The sequence below is a fragment of the Arvicola amphibius genome, chromosome 11 (genome assembly GCF_903992535.2).
Source record: "Arvicola amphibius chromosome 11, mArvAmp1.2, whole genome shotgun sequence".
NCBI lineage: Eukaryota > Metazoa > Chordata > Mammalia > Rodentia > Cricetidae > Arvicola > Arvicola amphibius.
Genome location: NC_052057.2, coordinates 96722382 through 96741913, shown reverse-complemented (window position 1 = coordinate 96741913; position 19532 = coordinate 96722382). Strand labels below are relative to the sequence as shown.

The following is a 19532-nucleotide window of genomic DNA, read 5'->3' as shown; positions in this document are numbered from 1 at the left end:
GTTTTCCTTACCCAGGCCACTCTCTCCAGTGTCATACTCAAGTTCCTTCAGGCCTTCCTTACTCTTGGCTAAATCTCCAACTCATCTATTCTCTTTTAATAGTTGACGTCACTTCCTTTACCCTTTAAAATCTCTACTCAGCACCACCCGAAAATGCTTTGCTTTTGCACACATTCTGTCAAGAACACCGTACTTCCCACTCTGTCTAGTGTATCCCTGTTGGTTTGTCAAGAATAAAACGCTGTTTTTTCCAAGACATCATTTCTACCTTCAATCATGTGTCAATACTGAAAACATCTGGCCCTCACGGCAGATTCTGAACTCCCTGGTTTGCTGGGCAGCACCAGCTTCAGCTCCAGAAGCAAGGGCCTGGAAGCCTTCAGTGAATGTTTGGTGAATAAATGAATGACAAAACACTCCCTCACTACTGACCAGAAACAGTGCTATTTTCCCTCCAACTAGTTTAATTGGTAAAATCCATACAAATGTAACTTGAGTTCTGGCCTTTAGAGACCAATAAAATGAAATAAAAATACAAATTTGGGGCCAATGTTGAGTCTTAGGGAGATTACCATAAAGTAACATTTCATGGGGCCTGCAGTTTGGATACTTATCATTGTTGACTGGACATACTTACTGAAGTCAATACGCTTTTATACCACATATTAAATGTGTTGTTTAACTCTGGTAACCACAGCTGTGACTTAGTTAACGATCTCAATAAATCCTACTTAAATCAGAGACAGGAAAAAATTATGCAAATGAATTCTTATCTGTTTTTCTGCCCAAGGCATATTTGATAACAGATAAAACACACTCCAAATAGTCTCTACTTAACAGTCAGCAAGCCATTTGAGGTTTTATTCCAATCAAAATCAGATACAAAGAGAAGCCTGGTATATTCACAAAAGGTTTTAGCGCAGAAAGGAACTGTACATCAGAATGAGTCACAGGAAGAGCTGGCATCCCTATGGAAGTGAACAGAGAACAATCAAGTGACGAACACACCAAGTCGCACGATTTAGAAAGAGTAATAAAGAAGGACAGAAGGGTTGGCTGCCTCAAATTCAGTCACAAAATAACATTTTTTGTTGAAAAGGTAAAAAGGTCTTGGTCTTGAAGAAAGCTATTTAGAAACGAGCTTGCAGTTCCAACCAATCATAGGGTCTTCTTGCGCACAACATGCCGTCCACGTTCATCCAGGCAGGATGAAAAGCATCTGTTATTTACATCTTGCAGCTAGACAGGATATCTTCCACCAATCTCTTGTAAACCCAAGCATCACCCTTTAGCCGATGCCTCCTGATGCCCACCACGTCCGGCTTCTGGAGCCGGCACACTTCTAATTCAAACTGCATTGTCACTTTGCCAAAATCAGACTGCGTTTGACACTTGAGTGTGTAACTGAAAAACATGAAGACAGCAGGTAGTCAGCGAGCCGTAGTGTTCTGGATAATGCAAGGGGTTTCTAGACTTCTAAGAGCTGGGGGAAGTGAGCCATTATTTCACTCGAAGCAATAAATTCTCCATGCAGTTTCCAACTGGCCTAGCTATGCTGTAGGGTGAGGTGTGACCGTGTTTTCTCAGATGAGCATGAGCGATGATCCGAAGAGTAAGGTGTGAAAACTTGACCAGCATTCTCCCTCAACCACAGAAAAGTCCTTCTTAAATAGTTGTACAGAGCATGCATACCTGGGAAACCTGGCATTTTTTAATGTGGCCTTTTTCAACAGGAATGTGAGGTCGTTTCCACAATATTCCCAACAAAGGAAAATAAGGGAGATTTAGAACATTCTTACCTCTGAAACTTGTGACTTTTACTTAAATAAATCTGAAGCAATTAACCCTCTAGAAAGAGATCTGCCTTATCCAGGTGGTGGAGGCACACACCTTTAATTCCAGCACTCGGGAGGCAGAGGCGGATCTCTATGAGTTCAAGGCCAGCCTAGCCTACAAGAGTTAGTTCCAGGACAGGCTCCAAAGCTACAGAGAAACCGTATCTCAAAAGGGGGGGGGGGGGAATCTGCCTTGAAGATTTTTCTTATACAAGTTTAGAAACTATGACTGCTAGCTCTAACACTTTCTGGTAAAAACAGGAGCAGGAGAACAGTGCCACCATGCTGGAAGCATAGGGCATATTAGTCAAAGCTGCCAGGTTCCCTTCCCTGGCAACACAAAATAGGGCTTTGACTATGAAAGTGGCATGGACTGAATTCATATAAACATAATTACTTACTTTACATTTTAGAGTTATGTCTTACTGATCTTCAATAAATAAGAACACAAACATTCGGGTTTCTTTTAAATTCAAGTTCTCTAAATATTTAACCATTTATGTATTTATTATATTTAGGCACTGTTCCTCAGAAGTATGACAATTTGGGGGATTTTTGAGACAGGGTTTCCAGACCTTGGGAGCTACAAGAGATTCTCTCAAAAATAAACAAACAAAACAAACAACAAACAAAAAAGATAGTATCTTTCTGTATAGCCCAGAGAAGCCTGGAACTTTCTAAATCCTTTAGGCTAGCCTCAAATTCACAGTCATGCATGTACCACCAGGCAAAACTAAAAAAACTGTTTTTATTATTTATTATGAAACTTCACAAAACATCATTCTTTGTCTTAGTTACACCGAGTTTGAGAAAAGGGTAAATTATCTTAGAAATAAGCAGCCAGTATCAGAAATGTCGAAAGGAACATACTAGGTACAGGTCTACAGGAAGGGAAAGGATAGTTTAGCTTTGCAGAAGACAAATACATCCTCCTGGAAGACCAAGAACCATAACAGCACTGAGAAGCCGAACACTGTTTTTTGCTTCGTCACAGGTAAAAGCGACCAGATAGTAACAGATCAGAGCAGGTTGGACCATTCTAGTTTCTCCATATGTCAGGAGGTCAAAGCACTGGTTGGATTTCAGCTAACGGTCTGCTGCTGAACCACATGCCAAAGGAGAGATCAGCACAGGCCTGTGAGATTCAGCCAGAGCTTCTGGGACCAGAGAAACAGCACTACACATAAGCAGCACTAAGCAGGAGTTAGACAAACATGTTCTAATGAGGCTAAACGAAAAAAATTCAAGAGTTCACACAGGTGACCTACTACAGAATATATACTGTGATACATTCACAAAGGATTGTCTTTAAAATATTACTCAGGCATGGCCATGGTGGCACAAGCCTGTAATCCCAGTGTTTCGGAAGTGGAGGCAGGAAAATCAAAAGTTCAAATCCACCCTGGACTAGTCAACTGCATTCCAGATCAGCCCGAGATAACCTAGAACTTAGGGTGCAAAGTAGGAGAATTGAAAGTTGAGACCACCCTGGACTAGAGTACAAGGTCCTGTCTCAAAAAAAGTCAACAAGGAAACAAAAAAAAAAAATATCAAATTCTACATCGATTATCCTGTCTGCATGCTTTTGGTAAATTTAATAAACAGTACACACAGCTGTATAATAAAGGGATTTTAGAAGCTGGTGTGATAGCATGCTTATAATCCAGTGCTTGGGAGACTGAAGCCACCCAGATCAGAAGATCCATAGTAAGGCTATTTCAAATAAATGAACAGGGTTGAAGAGATGGCTCAGTGGTTAGGGCTGCTCTTTCAGAAGACCCCAGTCCAATTCTCAGCATCCACAGCGCAGCTTACAATCATCTGTATGACTCTAGTTCCAGGGGATCTGATGCCCTCTTCTGGCCTCTGCAGGCACCAGGCATGCATGTGATTCACATATATACATGCAGGCAAAACATCATTGCACATAAAATAAAAACTAAAATCAAAATAAATAAGTCTTTTTAAATAAAAGACATAATTAGTGAAATTCTTAGAAGCAGTAACAATTTGTATGCTCAGAAGAGACCTGGCTACTCAGACCATGAGATTACACCACGGAGCTTCTGACATCACCCAGCAGGGACATTCAGCTGAATTAATTCCTTAACCCACAGAAAACTAACTCCAAAAGATAGTTGGTCAAAGAGAAGCAATCTACGAACTCCCACTTGTCCAATGTGTCTCAATGATTAAGATTACAACTGGCAAATGCTATAACAAAGCAGAAAATTAAAGGACCTAGAGGACTGTGCTAAAATAAATGGAAGTCCAGAGTTCCCAATTCTGAGATGAAGCCTAATCTTGAAAGTGGTGACCATGAGCGCTTTCAGCTCAAAAGAAATCCACTGCGAACAGTGGCACTGGCACCGCGCGCAGCTCTGGAGAAGGACGAGGTGGGACGAGACCCGAAGGGAAGTGGACAATGGTGACAGGAGCGACTCACCCTTTCTGCACGAAGTCCACGTGCTTCTTGGGCAGCACGGCCATTATTTCATTCAGGAGCTGGTCAGGGTTCAGCAGTTTGGTTGTCGTCACATTATAGTGCAGCTGAGAGAGGAGGAAGGGATGAGGAGTGAAGCCGTGCTGACACGAAAGCCCAATGTTAACTCCTTTTCAAATGGGAACACTTCAAGAAGACGCTGGAAGAACAGACCACCGAGCCAGCTGCTTTACCACAGCAGTGGGGACTCAGGGGAAGATGTCATCATCAGAAACTATTTTATTATCCCCAGTTAAAAAAAAAATAGTGCCAGGCATGGTGATGCAAGCCTTTAATAATAGGAGGCAGAAAGAGGCAGATCTCTTTTGAGTTCAAGGCCAGCCTGATCTAAAAAGCAAGTTCCAGGACAGCCAAGACTACATAGAGATATCTATCTATCCATCTATCCATACAGGTTTTTCTTTTTTATCTTATTTTTGAAGATTTATTTATTCATTATGTATACAGTATTCTGTCTGCATGTATGCTGGCAGGCCAGAAGAGGGCACCAGATCTCATTATAGATGGTTGTGAGCCACCATGTGGTTGCTGGGTCTAGAACTCAGGACCTCAGGAAGAGCAGCCAGTGCTTTTAATCCTGAGCCATCTCTCCAGCCCCACATCTAGGTTTTTCAAGACACAGTTTCTCTGTGTAGCCCTGGCTGAGACCAGGCTGGCCTCAAACTCAGAGATCCACCTGCCTCTGCCTCCTGAGTACTGGGACTAAAGGTGTGCACCACCACTGCCCAGCAATACATTTCTTTTTCTTTTTAAAAATCAAAAGGATGAACTGGCAAGATGGCTCAGTAAGTAAAAGCTCCTGACATGCAAACCTGACATCCTGTGTTAATCCCTGGATCCCACACTGGGTGAATGAGCAGCGACACACACAAACACACAAACATACACGCGCACACACACAGAGACACACACACAGGAAGAGAGAGAAAGAATGGATCAGTGCAACCAGGTGAGGGGTGGTAGTTGCTCATGCCTGTAAGCCCAGTATTTAGGAGGCTGAGGAAAGAAGATTGCCCTGGTTTAAGACCAGCCGGGGTTAGAGACCCTGCCAGAGAGCTTGGGGTTAAAGAGACATCTAGTTAAGAGTCGGCTTCTGAACTTTTTTTTTTTTTTTTTTTTTTTGGTTTTTCGAGACAGGGTTTCTCTGCAGCTTTAGAGCCTGTCCTAGAGCTAGCTCTTGTAGACCAGGCTGGTCTTGAACTCACAGAGATCCGCCTGCCTCTGCCTCCCGAGTGCTGGGATTAAAGGCGTGCGCCACCACCGCCCGGCTGGCTTCTGAACTTTTAATAGACTCCGGACCACTTACCTTTCGCCTTCTTGGACCATCTTTGGCAGAGCCCCTCTTCTTGCTCCTAGTAAGTGCAGTAAGAACCTTATCCAGTCCTCTCTCAAGGCTTCCAAACACAGTGGCTCCTTTCCTCTTAGGGGTATCCTCCATATGTGCCTGGTTGAGATCCACGTCCATTGAGCGGCACCTTAAAAACAAACGGAGCACTAGTGCCGCGGTCCTGCTGCCCTCGCGGCCCCTGCGCCTGTCCCTCTACAAGCCCAAGGGCTGGCTGCAATAGTGTGACCAAGCCAGAGCACCTCAGTCCTCACTGGGAGGGGGAATAAAGCCATCTCCCAAACTACTTACCCTTTCATTTTTGTTTATTTATTGGGAGATAGCAGGGATTGAACCTAGGTCCTTATTTATATACTAGAAAAGCATTCTACAATAAGCTCTATCCATACCCTTCTTTTTACCTTTTATTTTGTGACAGGTTCTTCATTAAGTTACCCAGGCTGGCCTTGAACTTGCAATCCTTCTACCTCAGTCTCCCAAGTAGCTGGGATTCCAAGTCTATGCCAAGGCTCAGCTCTTTCACTTTTTTATTAAACTCAAACATAGAAACATGCGAATATCAGAACAATGAACATTCACATGTCCTCCTAGGGTCAACAACTACAAATATTTGCCAATGGCTTTCTCTGTGTATATAGACAATACACAGATTCAGTCCCTGTGCGCACCTACCCAGCCATAATATCAAATATTATGGGCATAATACTTTACTCTGAAACACTTCTGTGTACACCTCCAATGAGTGAGACTATCTTCTTACCCAACCATAATATCAAAGACATTAAAAATAAAAAGATAATAACTGCAGCATCATCTAATAGTTTATATTGTACTTCTCCAAATAAATCATGCATCTAAAAACAACTGAAATGCAATAAAGGCTCATTTATGCCTTGGGGTTTTTCACCTAAGAGAAGTGAGTTGGTTTTCTCTAAGCCGAATTAGTGTATTTACTACCCTGGGGAGTGCAACTGTTAGTGCACACCTACACTCTACCAGCCGCACAAGCAAGAGGGCTTTGGGGAGGGAAGGCACGCCATAGCAGGGAGTCTGTCTTCCAGCTTTCCATGCTTTTACTTAAGGTGCCAGTCCCACAGCTCAGTCTCATTACCCCGCCCCGAGGAGGAGCAACAGTCGCAGTAACCCAGCTCGGCCACAGCCTGTCCTCTAGCAACAGGTGCCCAGCTGCAGCAGCATCTGTCTCCACTCCCTGTCGGGATTTCCTCATGGGTGAAGAGTAGTCCCATGACCTACACTAAAAATTGGGAGTTTGAAAGGTAATACTTACCGCCTCTCAGGGCTAATGACACCCGTTGTTAATGTGTCTGTCCCTGCGGAATTCCCTGGTGTTCTGACTGGGGCTTCTCTCAGGCACTGGTTTCTAGCTATTAAAAAAATAACAAACACAAACCATGTGTAGCTGACAACACCTCAATCAATAATACATACATCACTTTCCTCATTGACTCCAAAATATTGGCACCACTTGGCAAGTAAAACTGCTGGATCTAATTATGTAAGGAAAATGCTTCCAGATGATCGATGTTAAGAACGAAATCACCTTGTGCCGTAAAACATACCTTTAATCTCAATGCTCAGGAGGTGGAGGCAGGATGCTCAACAGCTCAAGGCCAGCCTAAGATGTATAACACTCTCTCCAAACAAAACACCCTCAAAAAAATAAATTATTTTGCCTTACATGTAAAGATTTAAAACAAGACATAAACCTCACTGTGAACTGAAGCATACTGAAAAGTGTTAATTCAATTCACAATCCTATTTAATTCCTATTAGGTAAAGAAACTGATCCCCCTCTAAGTTTGAAAAAAAATTAGCATGAGTTTTGTTAATGTGACTGTATCTTTATTCCAGAATTTTGTGCTTTACCCTAAACAGGGTAAGCATAGGCAGATCTGGTTACCACTAACTGAGCAGCCTTTTGATTTTATGTCTAAAGGTTCTATCAGCTGAGGAAGGCAGCAGAGTGGGAGAGCTCTTGCCAAGCACACCCAAGGCTATGTTCAATCCCCGGAAAGTACACAGACACACAAGTTTTATCTACTTTAGTGGTATCAATGATAATAAACTTTTGGGGGGAGTTGTTTTGCTTTTAACTAATAAAGTCTATTCTCTTGAGCTTTATAAGAACAACAGTAATTTTTAAAAAGCTGTTTTTAAAAAGTCTTTGTCTTTGTATCCTAAGAGAATGTGCTACATATATAGCAGCAGACCTGTGACAACTACCACCGCCTGGACTACATAGGGGCTGCAATAGGAATTACCATTCATGTCGAAACAAAACACAAGTACGATGTGCTAGTGGAAGCTACCAATTACATCTTCACCCTTGCACTCTGTGGAGGCTCTGTTTAAAGACAAGCAGCCAATATTAAGCTTTTCACTAACATAGTCTTGCAGGGACAAGATCTGAAAACTACATTTCAAACTACTCACATTTCAAAACCTTTAGAATCACATTAAAAGCATCAACAATAAAAAATAATAAGAAAAGATTATGTTGCCAAAGGGTTTTTGTTGTTCTGTTTATTTCTTTTTAGTTTCTGTATGAGGTTGGGGAAACCCTGAGTTGGTAAAGCACTGACTACAGAAACATGGAGATTGGAGTTAAAGTCCTTAGCACCCTGGTGGGAAGAAAACCCAGTCTGGATTGGACTGGCATGAACTTCTAATCCCAGCACTGGGGAGACAGAGACAGACGGATCCCTCAAGTCTGCTGGCCAGCTCAGCCTAACTGGCAAGCCTCAGGACCCACTAAGATCCTGTCTCAGTAGTGTAGTGGCTCCTGAAGAATGACACTCACTCAAGTCTGACCCCTGCTCTACACATGCCCGCATTCTCTCGCTCTTTCTCTGTCTGTCTCCACCAAGCAAGGTGGTGCTCATCTACAATCCAACAGGATAGGAGGTGGAAGTAGGAGGACAGAGAATTCAAGGTCAGAGGGCTGGAGAGATGGCTCAGCGGTTAAAAACATGGCAGCTCACCACTCTGATACTCTCATACAGACATACATGCAGGCAAACACCAATGCAAATAAAATAAAGATAAATAAATTAAAAAAAAATCAAGGCCAGCTGGGAAGTGGTGGCGCATGTCTTTGATCCCAGGCAGAGGCAGGTGGATCTCTGTGAGTTCAAAGCCAGCCTGGTCTACAGAGCAAGTTCCAGGACTGCCAGGGCTATACAGAGAAACCCTGTCTCAGAGGAACAAAAAAAAAAAAAAAAAAAAAAAAAAAAATTCAAGGTCCTTTTCACCTACATCCTCACAATGAGTCTAAGGTTGGCCTGTGCTACATGAGACTGTCTTCAAAAAGCAAAGATAAATAAATCAAAAGACAACACAATTATAGTAAGAGGGGTAACAAAGGAGAGAAATCTTTGTTGGGGAAAGATGAAATGGCAACCACTTGAGATCTTGTAGTTTTACTGAGACAAGTGCCACACATAAACACACCTCATCATTCCAAAATGGACTCACGTTTGAAGAAGACTATGAGTTGATGAAATGAAAAACTCCATTAACATAATAATGGAACTCTAGCAAATATTTATGCAAAATCTTTCACAATGTCGTCACGTATAATGATGACCTCTTGAACCCTACTAGCAAACTAGAAGCGCGACGGGAGAAGGGGCTTAACAGAAGTTCACACGGCAACCTCGGCGCTGGGTTCATTAGGATCTCAGTGCAGCACCAGAGAAGGACATGACTGCTGCAGGGGTGAGAAATCAGCTGCTGCTGTTAAAACCAACACGGACAATAGATCCACGTCAATAAAACTGCTTCCAGCTCTAGTTTCTGTCTTTGCTCAGCTATGACCTACTACACAGCACAAAGTCTGCAGGAAACATGACAGACTCTGCTGCATACATGAACCACTTGTCTTAGGGCCTTAACACTGGCACAGCAGAATGTGTCCAGATGAGACAGCAACCAACCATGTGTCCTGAAAGGCCAGTTTAAGTAACTGGTGGAGATTCCACTGAAGAGGAAGCCAAGAGAAAGAAGTGTCATGTGAAGGCTGGGAGGGAGTTACAGACCCCTTGCCTTTTGGACTCTGGTGGTCCTACTGCAGGCAGGACAGCCAGGTTACCATGAAAGAGCCAGATGGTAAGAAGAGCCCAGCAGAAGCTCCAGCCTGAGTCCTCCTCAGTGGGAGAGAAGAGGCTAAGGCTGCACACACGACCTCAGCACACACTCCACTCCTGGAGACACGACAAGCTCTACTAAGTGGCTGTCCTGTGATGCTATGATTCAATCACAGATGGGAGAGAGGGGCTGGAGAGATGGCTGAGCAGCTCAAGGTGCTTGTTGTGCTTCCAGAGAGGACCGGAGCTCAGTTCCCAGCACCTACATCAGGTGGCTGACAAATACCTGTAACTCCAGCACCAGGAGACCCACCACCTTCTTTAAGCCTCCTTGGGTAACAATCTTCCACCCCCGGCCATACACACAAAGCTTATACACACAGACATAAATGTAAATTATTACAAGTTATACACTGTCTCCAGTTCCACCAATACCAGTACATATGATGGCAGCTGACCCGCCCTGGAAGCCAGAGTACAAGGCTGGTTACCTCCAGAAGTCCGTATGTTCATTACAACAGTAAGAATCACTTCTGAACCTTGAGATCTCTGCACAGTTCTCTTAGTAAATACCTTTTGTAGGCGTCGTGTAACGGTTTGGCGAAGTGAGCATTTCTCTCTTATACTGGTTCTTACTAACTGGAGTCCTTGGCTCAGGGCACACGAAGTGCTCTTCATCCTTCACAGCAGACCTGGGAGTGTACACATTCTCTTTGTCCTTTAATTTATTTGCCAATGCTCTGCATACTGCAGGAGCTGGTGACTGAGATGCCTTATCATTTGACTCTGCCCAATGCTTGGTAACCTGGAGGGAAAAGTACTAAATAAGCAGACGTAGGAAGAAAAGCCAATTCTTTACTTTATCCTTTAATAAGCAGCAAGTCAACTTGCACAGCTCTTATTAAAATGAAATGCCACCAAGAGGACATTGCGGGACAGTGGGACACTTGACAGTGTCTTCAGGTCGCCTGAGCACAGGCAGATCAACATTTTAAAATGGGAGTCTTAACACACTTAGGATTCTAAACAATGCTGAGAACCACACATAGCCTCCAAGTAATGGCCCACTTTGTGTTGGTTTGACTCTAATATACACCAAAATAAGTTTTCTCAGTGATTAGAACCAAAAAAAAATAATAATAATAAGAAAGGAAAAGAATGAAAGGAAGGAAGGACAACTGACTGAATTAGCAAAGTGACTGCTGTGACCAGAGAGCCTGCACTCTGACCCTGACCCCCACGGAAAAGCTGGGCGTGACAGGTGTGTCTGTGAATGCAGACACAGCAGATCCCTGAAGCACAATGGCCAGCCATTTCCAGCCAACTGGTAAGCTCAGGACTCAATGAGAGAACTGGTCTCAGAAAATAAGGTGGAGAATAACAGAGGAAGATACCAGATATAGACCTCTGTCCTACACACACCACACACACACACATACACACACACACACACATGCATGTTCATGCATACACACATGCACACACATACTTTAAAAGAAATGATATGATTACAAACATTTTTTAAAATTTAAGTTGGATGGCACACACTTTAATCCCAACACTCAAGAGGCAGAGGCAGGCAGAACTCTTGAGTTTGAGGCCAGCCTGGTCTACAGAGTTCCAGGACAGTCAAGGCTACCCAAAGAAATCCTGTCTCCAAAATTTAAAAAAAAAAAAAAAAGCACAAAGACTTAATTATTTTTCTGTTATGAGCATGGGTGTGCGTACGTCCATGCACCACATGTGTACTGTGTGCACGAGAGAAGAGAAGGTAGCACTGGCCCCCTGTAGCTGGAGTTATAGCCAGTTGTTAGCTGCCATGTGGATACTGGGATTAGAGCCTAGAGCATCCAGAAAAACAGCCACTGCTCGTAACTGCTGAGCCACCTCTCCAGCCTCTACATCAAAACTATTTTAATCCTTTGAAATTTGTAGCTGAGCTTACAAAAGAGTAAGGAAAACCAAACTGAAAACAGAAACAGGAAGCCAATGTTGAACCTTACTGCCTCTGACAACATAATCCCAGTCAAGCCTGGAAACATGGAGACCTGGGGCCTCTGCAAAGCTCTCAAAGAAAGTCAGGAGGGGCTATGGTAAAGCAAAAGAGAGTGAAACAGAAACACCCCAGAGGAGTCAGTAAGACGTGTCTGTCTTTGCCTCCGTCCTCAGAGCAAGTGGACAAAGTATCCTTTAACAACGTGTGAGAAAATGAAGTTGTCATAGTAACTCAGGGTCCAAAGTTCCACTAACTGCTTAATTACAGACTTAAACTTATGTAGTATAGAAGGCTTCAGTCTACCTTAACCAACACCTTCAGTCCTTAACCTAACACTCAAAGACTTCCAAGAGTTCAAAGAAAAGCAGGCATATATATATATATATATATATATATATATATATATATATATATATATACTTCTATATTTCCAGGCAGACATGGTGATATTGGTGGTATACCTTTATAATCACAGCTATTCAAGAGACTGAGGGAAGAGGATAACTTGAGTCTAAAGTCTGAGGCTAGTTTGGATAATATAGCAAGATCCTATCAACCAACCAGTCAAAATAAACCCAAAATATAAAAGCAACTTGAGCTGGGCGGTGGTGGCACACGCCTTTAATCTCAGCACTCAGGAGGCAGAGGCAGGCAGATTTCTGTGAGTTCAGAGGCCAGCCTGGAAGTTCCAGGACAGCCAGGACTACACAGAGAAGAAACCCTGTATCAAAACAAACAAAAGAACAAGTCTACAAAATACTCTGGTAGATTATAAAGAGTATTAGCCCCAGAAATTAAAAAAGGATAAAAATAAAAAACTTGTTATATATAAAATAGCAGACTACATAGAAATGGAATTCTCAAACGGGAAGATAAGTTTAAGGAAATAATTACCTAGAACAGAGCTTATCACAGCAAGCCTCAAATGTAAGCTAAGGCATTTCAAGCAACATTCATGGTCTCCTGTGTAGCGCCTGCTGCATTTGTGGCTCACAGTGCACATGCTGACTGCTCAGTATGGAGGCTACAGTGAAGTCACATGATATAATAAAGGCCAACACAACCAGGAACACTCTAAGCTCATGACACGCTAACGTTAAATTAATCTTAGATCTTTTTATACTCATAAACATTTTGCTATTGCCAATTTTTTCTCAACTCCAACATTCACATCAACACAACCGCATGAGGCTGGGACTCTAAAGAACTAATGTATAAGGGGCAAAACCGCAATTGACAGAGAATCAACAGCGATAAAATTATTTACAAGAGCTATCCAGAAATTCTAGAATTGAGAAGTATAGTAATTTTAATCAGTTGGGCATGGTGGTGTATCCTTTCAATTCAAACCTCAGCAGGCAGAGGAATGAGGGGACCACCGCTGTCTGGGGGCTGCACTGCAGTGATAATGAGGCCCTGTCAAGAAAGAGACAGACAGACAGACAGACAGACAGACACAGAGAAAGATGGGGGCTGAGCGGGACGAGATGGACGCAGAGAGATGACAGACTCATCAGAATAATCCAGTGCTCTCAGGAGCCATTAGAAAGGGAGGCAGCAAACTGGAAACAGGTGGATCAAATTACTCTGAAGAACAGAAAGGAAAAAGAATAGACACAATGATAATGAAGCAAAAAAAAATTTTGGAAAAAAGTGGTCCTTAAGTCCCACATTTAGTGGAAAACTTTGGACCACACGCCTAAGAAGCCCAACAAACTTAAAGGAGGACTAAAACAAAAGTCATCAGAAGAGGAGAAAAACATATCTTTTGCTGCCCTGAATTAAGAGAAAGAATTCATACAAAGGGGCGTGAGCGACTGGGAGAAAGGCAACGGAATTACTGTGTCACAATTTCTGAGGCTCTATATTGTCAAACACATAGAGCTAAACACTAAAAAGGGTGAACTTCAACTATTTAACTATATGCAAATTATACTTCATTTAAAGAGGGGAGGGACAATGAAGAGTTCCAAAATGGAATCTTGGTTTTCTTTGAAATCATTGACTTCTCTTTCATTACTATTCCAATAATCTCTCATTAATGTCTTCAGGGGCTTAGAGATTCAACAAATTTATAAGCATGGAACTTGATCTCCTGTAGACTAGATGTGTTTATAATTAAGATACACATTCTGTGTTAAGTAGTAATAAAACTACCCACCTGTGGTGTCTGGGGAACTGATAAATTATCTTCACACAGTTCAGAGTCTTTTAATCCAGCCACACAGCTATCAGCACTTGTGGTCATATCTTCCAGGCTCAGATTCTTTGACTATTCATTTAAAAGGCAAAAGAAGTTAGCAAAAACAACATCACGATCCAAATTTTACAACAGCACATACCAGGCCCAGGGAGGAACCCTGGAAGCAGGAACAAAGAGACAAGCTAGGCGTTCTCTGGAATATAATTTATGTAGCTTATCACCACTACACAGCAATAGTCAACAGCTCATTTGCAAACTTACAAATAAAGTCCCAATGAAGCAGAAGCTGGGAAGGACGTTAACTCCTGACACTGAGCTTCACTTGTAAGAACATGTCACAGGAGCCAGTGCAAGGGCTCAGCAAGTAAAAGCACGTGCCCTGCAGTCCTGGCGACCTGCGTCTGATCCCGAGAACTCACAGAAGTGGAAGAAAACCAAGTACACACAGTTGTCCCCTGACTTCCAAATTCATACCCACCTCTACATAATCATTATGTATACCCACCCCTACACAAACATTATACACATTCTCAATCAAAATTTTTTTTTATAATTTTTATTTTATGTATACGTGCATTTTGTCTGCAGGTATGTCCATTTACCACATACATGCATGGTGACTGCAGAGGCTAAGAGGGTATCAGATCCCCTGGAACTGAAGTTACAGACGGTTGTGAGGCACCATGGGGTGCTGGGAATCAAATCTGGCTCCTCTAAAAAAGCAGCTGATGCTCTTAACCAGAGTCACCTCTCCAGTTCCAGAAATAAGTAAATTTTAAAAGCACACAGCATAGCTCATCATTTCTGCCAGGAGTAAATAAGCTTTATGGAAGACTGTCCACAAACAGGACACTTGGGGCGTATGCTAACACTACCACCAGAATACCTTATTTCCCTTCATCCTTGCCCTACACAAACTAAGAGTACACTAAACACAGCCTAGAGGCTGAGGTCATGGAGCACTACTCACCATCTCGTTAACCTGAGCAGGCAAGTTTACTTGAATTTTTAGAACCTACATCCCTATACCCAGACTTAGAGCTAATGCAGTTCAAGGCCAAATCTTCTCATATCTGCATTACTCAAACAGGCAAGCCTTTTGCCTTCTCTGCCTACTGTGAGAGTTCTCCAGGGCTGCCAATTACTATCAATGAGAACTCTCTGCATAGAGTGCCAGGCTGAGAAAAATACTGATGTTAAGTTAGGCCCAGTGGGGAAGTTCAGCGTTGTATAAATGATGGCTGGGGTGGCACTGCCTACAGCAGGTAATAACTACGCACAGCATCTCTGACTGAACAAGTGTGTGTCTTTCTGTGTGAGCCCAAACATGGAGTAAGAGGACAACTTATCAGAAGCAGTTCCCTCCTGCCATGTGGGACCTGGCTCTCAAACTCAGGCGTCAAGTTTGCCAAGTCCTTGACCCACTGAGCCACCTCCAGTCGACCACTGGACACATTTTTCAAAATCGTCTTTGCCTCTCTCTTGCTCAAAAGTCAATGGTTCCCCATGACCTACTCCACAGTCAACCATTGTGACATAGCATTTCAAAGTTTAGCTCTTCCCCATCAAACAAGTCTGGCCACTGTCACCAGGATACATCATGCACAATTTGGTACCTGAGCTCTGATGATTACATTTATTTTACCCCAGTCACATCACTGTGCTCTCTCTTTTCCATTTTTCTAAACTCAAACTCAACTGCTGATCCAGTTTGGATCTCCCAATGGTGGCCATTCCTATTTTCCAAAGTCCCCACAAACACCACTTAATCTGGAACCTACTGACTGAGGTAGAGTCCCTGTGTTCCTATGCATTTGGGCTTTGCCTCAGCATGACCACTCCAGAGCAAGTACCACACTCAGAGATCTGCTCCCCAAACCCACGGTTCCTGAACCACTACTGTTGTGATCCCTGAATCACGCTGTATTTATTATCTCACCAGAAGTACCATCAATTGACTGGTAAATTCGAATTACTTATTGTCTGCACACCTTTAATCCCAGCAATGGGGAGGCAGAGGCAGGCGGGTCTCTTAAATTCAAGGCCAACCTGGTCCACAAGAGCTAGTTCCAGGACAAGCTCCAAAACTACAGAGAAACCCTGTCTCGAAAAACTAAAAGAGAGAGAGAGAGTGAGAAAAAAAGTCACACATTATCTATCTGTTATTAAAATTGCTTCACTAGTATGAATGTCCATTATTAGGAAAATAGTCACTATTTAGTAGACAGAAGATAAGAATAAATATCTTCTTAGATTTTCCCACTTTGAAACTTTATAGATCAAAGAAGCCATCCACTGAGACCACGCCAACTCAGATACAAGACAGGAGAATGTCCCAAGTATCTTAACTGAGTGAGTAAATTAAAATGTTTAGCTAAAGTAACTATTTTAACTGTAGAGGTAAATAATACCTTTCTGCAATTACCCTGATCAGAAAGCCCATATTTTAATGTCCCAAATGGCCCTGAAGGTTGAAAGGATTTGACCAAATTAACAAGAAAGAGAATGGGTTGACTTACTAAGCATACAGACAAAAGACATGGGGTATTTGCCAGCCTATCAAAACCCTCCAAACTTAGACAGAGCACCAGCCTGGGAGTGAAACTACCTCACTTCACAGATGTCACACGGTGCCCAACTGCACTGACACTCTAGTCCTGAGCTTGGTCAAGAGATAAAGAAGGGGGGAAAGATAGAAGATACATAAGGTCTAGCAATATCCTAAAATACCCTCAGACCCATAGCTCATGACTGACAGGCAATAAAAAGCAAGCTCTAAAGGAGTTAAAGGAAGCTGCAGACGGAAGATTCAACTAGATCAAGAAAGCAGTGGTTTTAACTTATTTAAAAACAGTTTTGAGATCTAAAAGAAAAAAAAATGGCCTAATTCAGGTCCATTTGAATTATGTTAAATCTAAAGAGAGTCAACTGTGGCTCTTTGAGGATAACAAAGAAACATTTTCTGATTTCTTTTTCCCCATCCTGTGATACTAGGGATCAAACCTAGGACCTCAGGCACGCATGCTAAATGAACACTAATGGAGCAACAGCTGCTGCCCTAAGGGATGTCTTTCTAATATTGGAGTATTAAACTGCAATCTGAATTAAGTTGAGGAAAGGCTATATTACAAAGTCCACACCCAGATTTAACAAAATATTCAGACAGTTGTGGTTGCTCGTTTTACAGATAGAGTCTCTTTGTAGCCACAGGCAGGCCTGAATTTATATATGTAGCCCATGCAGGCTACGAACAGCAATTCTTCTGCTTCGGTCTACCAAGAGCACAGGTAAATATTAAGCAATGGGAGGATGGGGAGCAGATGCAGAGAAACAGTTTACAGGGTAAAGGTGCTTGTCCTCAAGCCTGAACACTGGATTCAATGCCCAGAGAAAATCAATTGTCAAAAGCTATCCTCTAATCACCAGCATGCTGTCTGTCTCTCTGTCTCTGTCTATCTGTCTCTCTCTGTCTCTGTCTCTGTCTCTCTCTCTCTCTCTCACACACACACACACACACAAAGAATATAAAAAAAATTTTAACTATGGAAGATAGAATCAAATGAAAACAAATGTGAGCATCTAGGAAGAAGGAAATGTTGTTTGCGTCTCTGTAAATGTTCACAACAGAGCAAACAAAAAAGAATCACAACTTGCTTAAAGCCAGCTCTCATGGAGTGAATTTACATGGCACAAGCTATAGTAACTACAGAAACCTAGATCCCAACGGTAACATAAACATGAAAGTGTTTATATTAGAACGCATCATGTCATGCGAGACATAATGTATCACGTATTTACAGGCCTGACCCACTTTAAAGCCCTGTATTTACAAGGGCAAGCAGAGACAGGACAGACACATTAAAGATTAACTAAATCTGGAGCCCCAGAGGTGGCTCAGTGATTAACACTGGCTGCTCTTGCAGAGGACCCAGGTTCAACTCCCAATACCCACAAAGTGACTGACAACTGTCTGTAACTCCAGTTCCAGTGGATCTGATACCCTCTTCTGGCCTCCTCCAGCCCCAGGCACACACAATGGCACACACACACACACACACACACACACACAACCATTCATTCCCATAAAAAAAGTAAATCTTTGTATTTAAAGATGAACTATATCATCTATAGCTAATAGGTTTATAGTAAATCCTACATTTTCTTTTAGTTTATCTATTTCTATAATAATTAGGACGTGCTTTTGTAGAGAAAAAAGGGCAGAGGAAGAGAGGAAGTAGCTTTTTAGTTTAGTTTGTTTGTTTTTCATGACAGGATTTCTCTATTTAGCTCTGGCTGTCCTGAAACTTGCTCTGTAGACCAAGTGGGCCTCAAACTCAGAGATCCACCTGCCCTGCCTCCCAAGTGCTGGGATTAAAGGCGTGTGCCACCCACCGCCAGCCTAGAGGAACTTCAAACTTTGAGAGTTCAAGTTCAGAACTCCCATTTTTCTCTTCAAGAATGTTTACAACAACTGAAAAGAGCTCAGTGGTAGAGTGCTTGCCTCAAATGTACAAGGCCCACGGTTCAATCCCAGGGCTGCAGAAGAAACAAAAGTTTTCTTGTGTCTGGCTTGCTAATACCCGTGACGCATCGCTCTTAACAAGACTGCTGGTAAGATGAGCACAGGGTCAAAGGACTTGCCTTTGGAGTGGCGCTGGACGTCCCACAGGAGAAAGAGGGAAGCTGTAAACGAGCTGGCTTCCCTCGAGACTTCTTGGCTAAAAGCAGAAGGTAGGTGGCTGTGAGGTGATCATATTGCCACTGAAGGAAAAAGAAATCAGGCAGTTAAGATATTTGCAGTACATGAGGAAACAGTATTCTATTTTAAAATTTTTATCAATCCAATAGGCATTCAGAATTTTAAGTCAACAGCTTTGCAGAGACGTGGTATTTAACATACCTAAAACTGTCCTGCACAAAAAGAATTCTAAATACCTTAAAAGCTATTCTGTTACCAATTTCACATAAGTTAATTTCCTTAGTAGTTCTAATTGTTTTATCTTCAGGTGCTTTCCATAGAATTCTTACTATGGAAAACAGAATTCTGCTCTGTTATAACATCTTACCTACACACATCTTACTTCTCCTCTGGTAATTTTTAAACAAATCATTTCAAGTTTACATCATTACGAGTTTATAAGTAATTTTCACAACTAAATAGGGACAATGTTCTAAATACTTCATTGCTATGCTGATGCAACCATTCAAAATAGAGAGCAAGAGTTAGCCAAGACGGTACTGGGGACCCTGCCACATCACGGTTAACTGTTTAATTGTGAGATGTAGGGCTTAGAAAGTAGTTCAATCCGTCTAGCACATACGAGACCCTAGTTCAATCCCCAGCAGCACTAAATAAAAGTAGAGAAGATGTAGAGGAAGTGGTACCCAGAGTATCTGGGACAGGAACAGTGAAGCAGCCAGAACACTGGCTATTTACTAAGCATTACATACATATTTTAACATCTTAATAATAGCCATACTGACTGGTTATAAGTCCAGCAGCCAATCCAAACAGCAAAAGACAAAAAGATGCAAAAACAGAGT

The 19532-nt window shown here is 42.3% G+C and overlaps 1 protein-coding gene across 4 annotated transcripts in view; it reads right to left on the bottom strand.

Annotated features, from left to right (window-relative positions):
- Positions 1 to 1226: 1226 nt before the first annotated feature.
- Positions 1227 to 19532, bottom strand: part of Melk (maternal embryonic leucine zipper kinase) — a 69521-nt gene continuing 51215 nt past the window's right edge. For all 4 annotated transcript variants that reach the window (XM_038347762.1, XM_038347763.1, XM_038347765.1 and 1 more), the window contains 7 exons: positions 18630 to 18749; positions 13947 to 14057; positions 10363 to 10594; positions 6972 to 7068; positions 5645 to 5813; positions 4282 to 4385; positions 1227 to 1404 (listed from right to left, as the gene is read on the bottom strand). In XM_038347762.1, the coding sequence (XP_038203690.1) occupies positions 1227 to 1404; positions 4282 to 4385; positions 5645 to 5813; positions 6972 to 7068; positions 10363 to 10594; positions 13947 to 14057; positions 18630 to 18749 (1011 nt within the window). The remainder of the gene's footprint in view (positions 1405 to 4281; positions 4386 to 5644; positions 5814 to 6971; positions 7069 to 10362; positions 10595 to 13946; positions 14058 to 18629; positions 18750 to 19532) is intronic.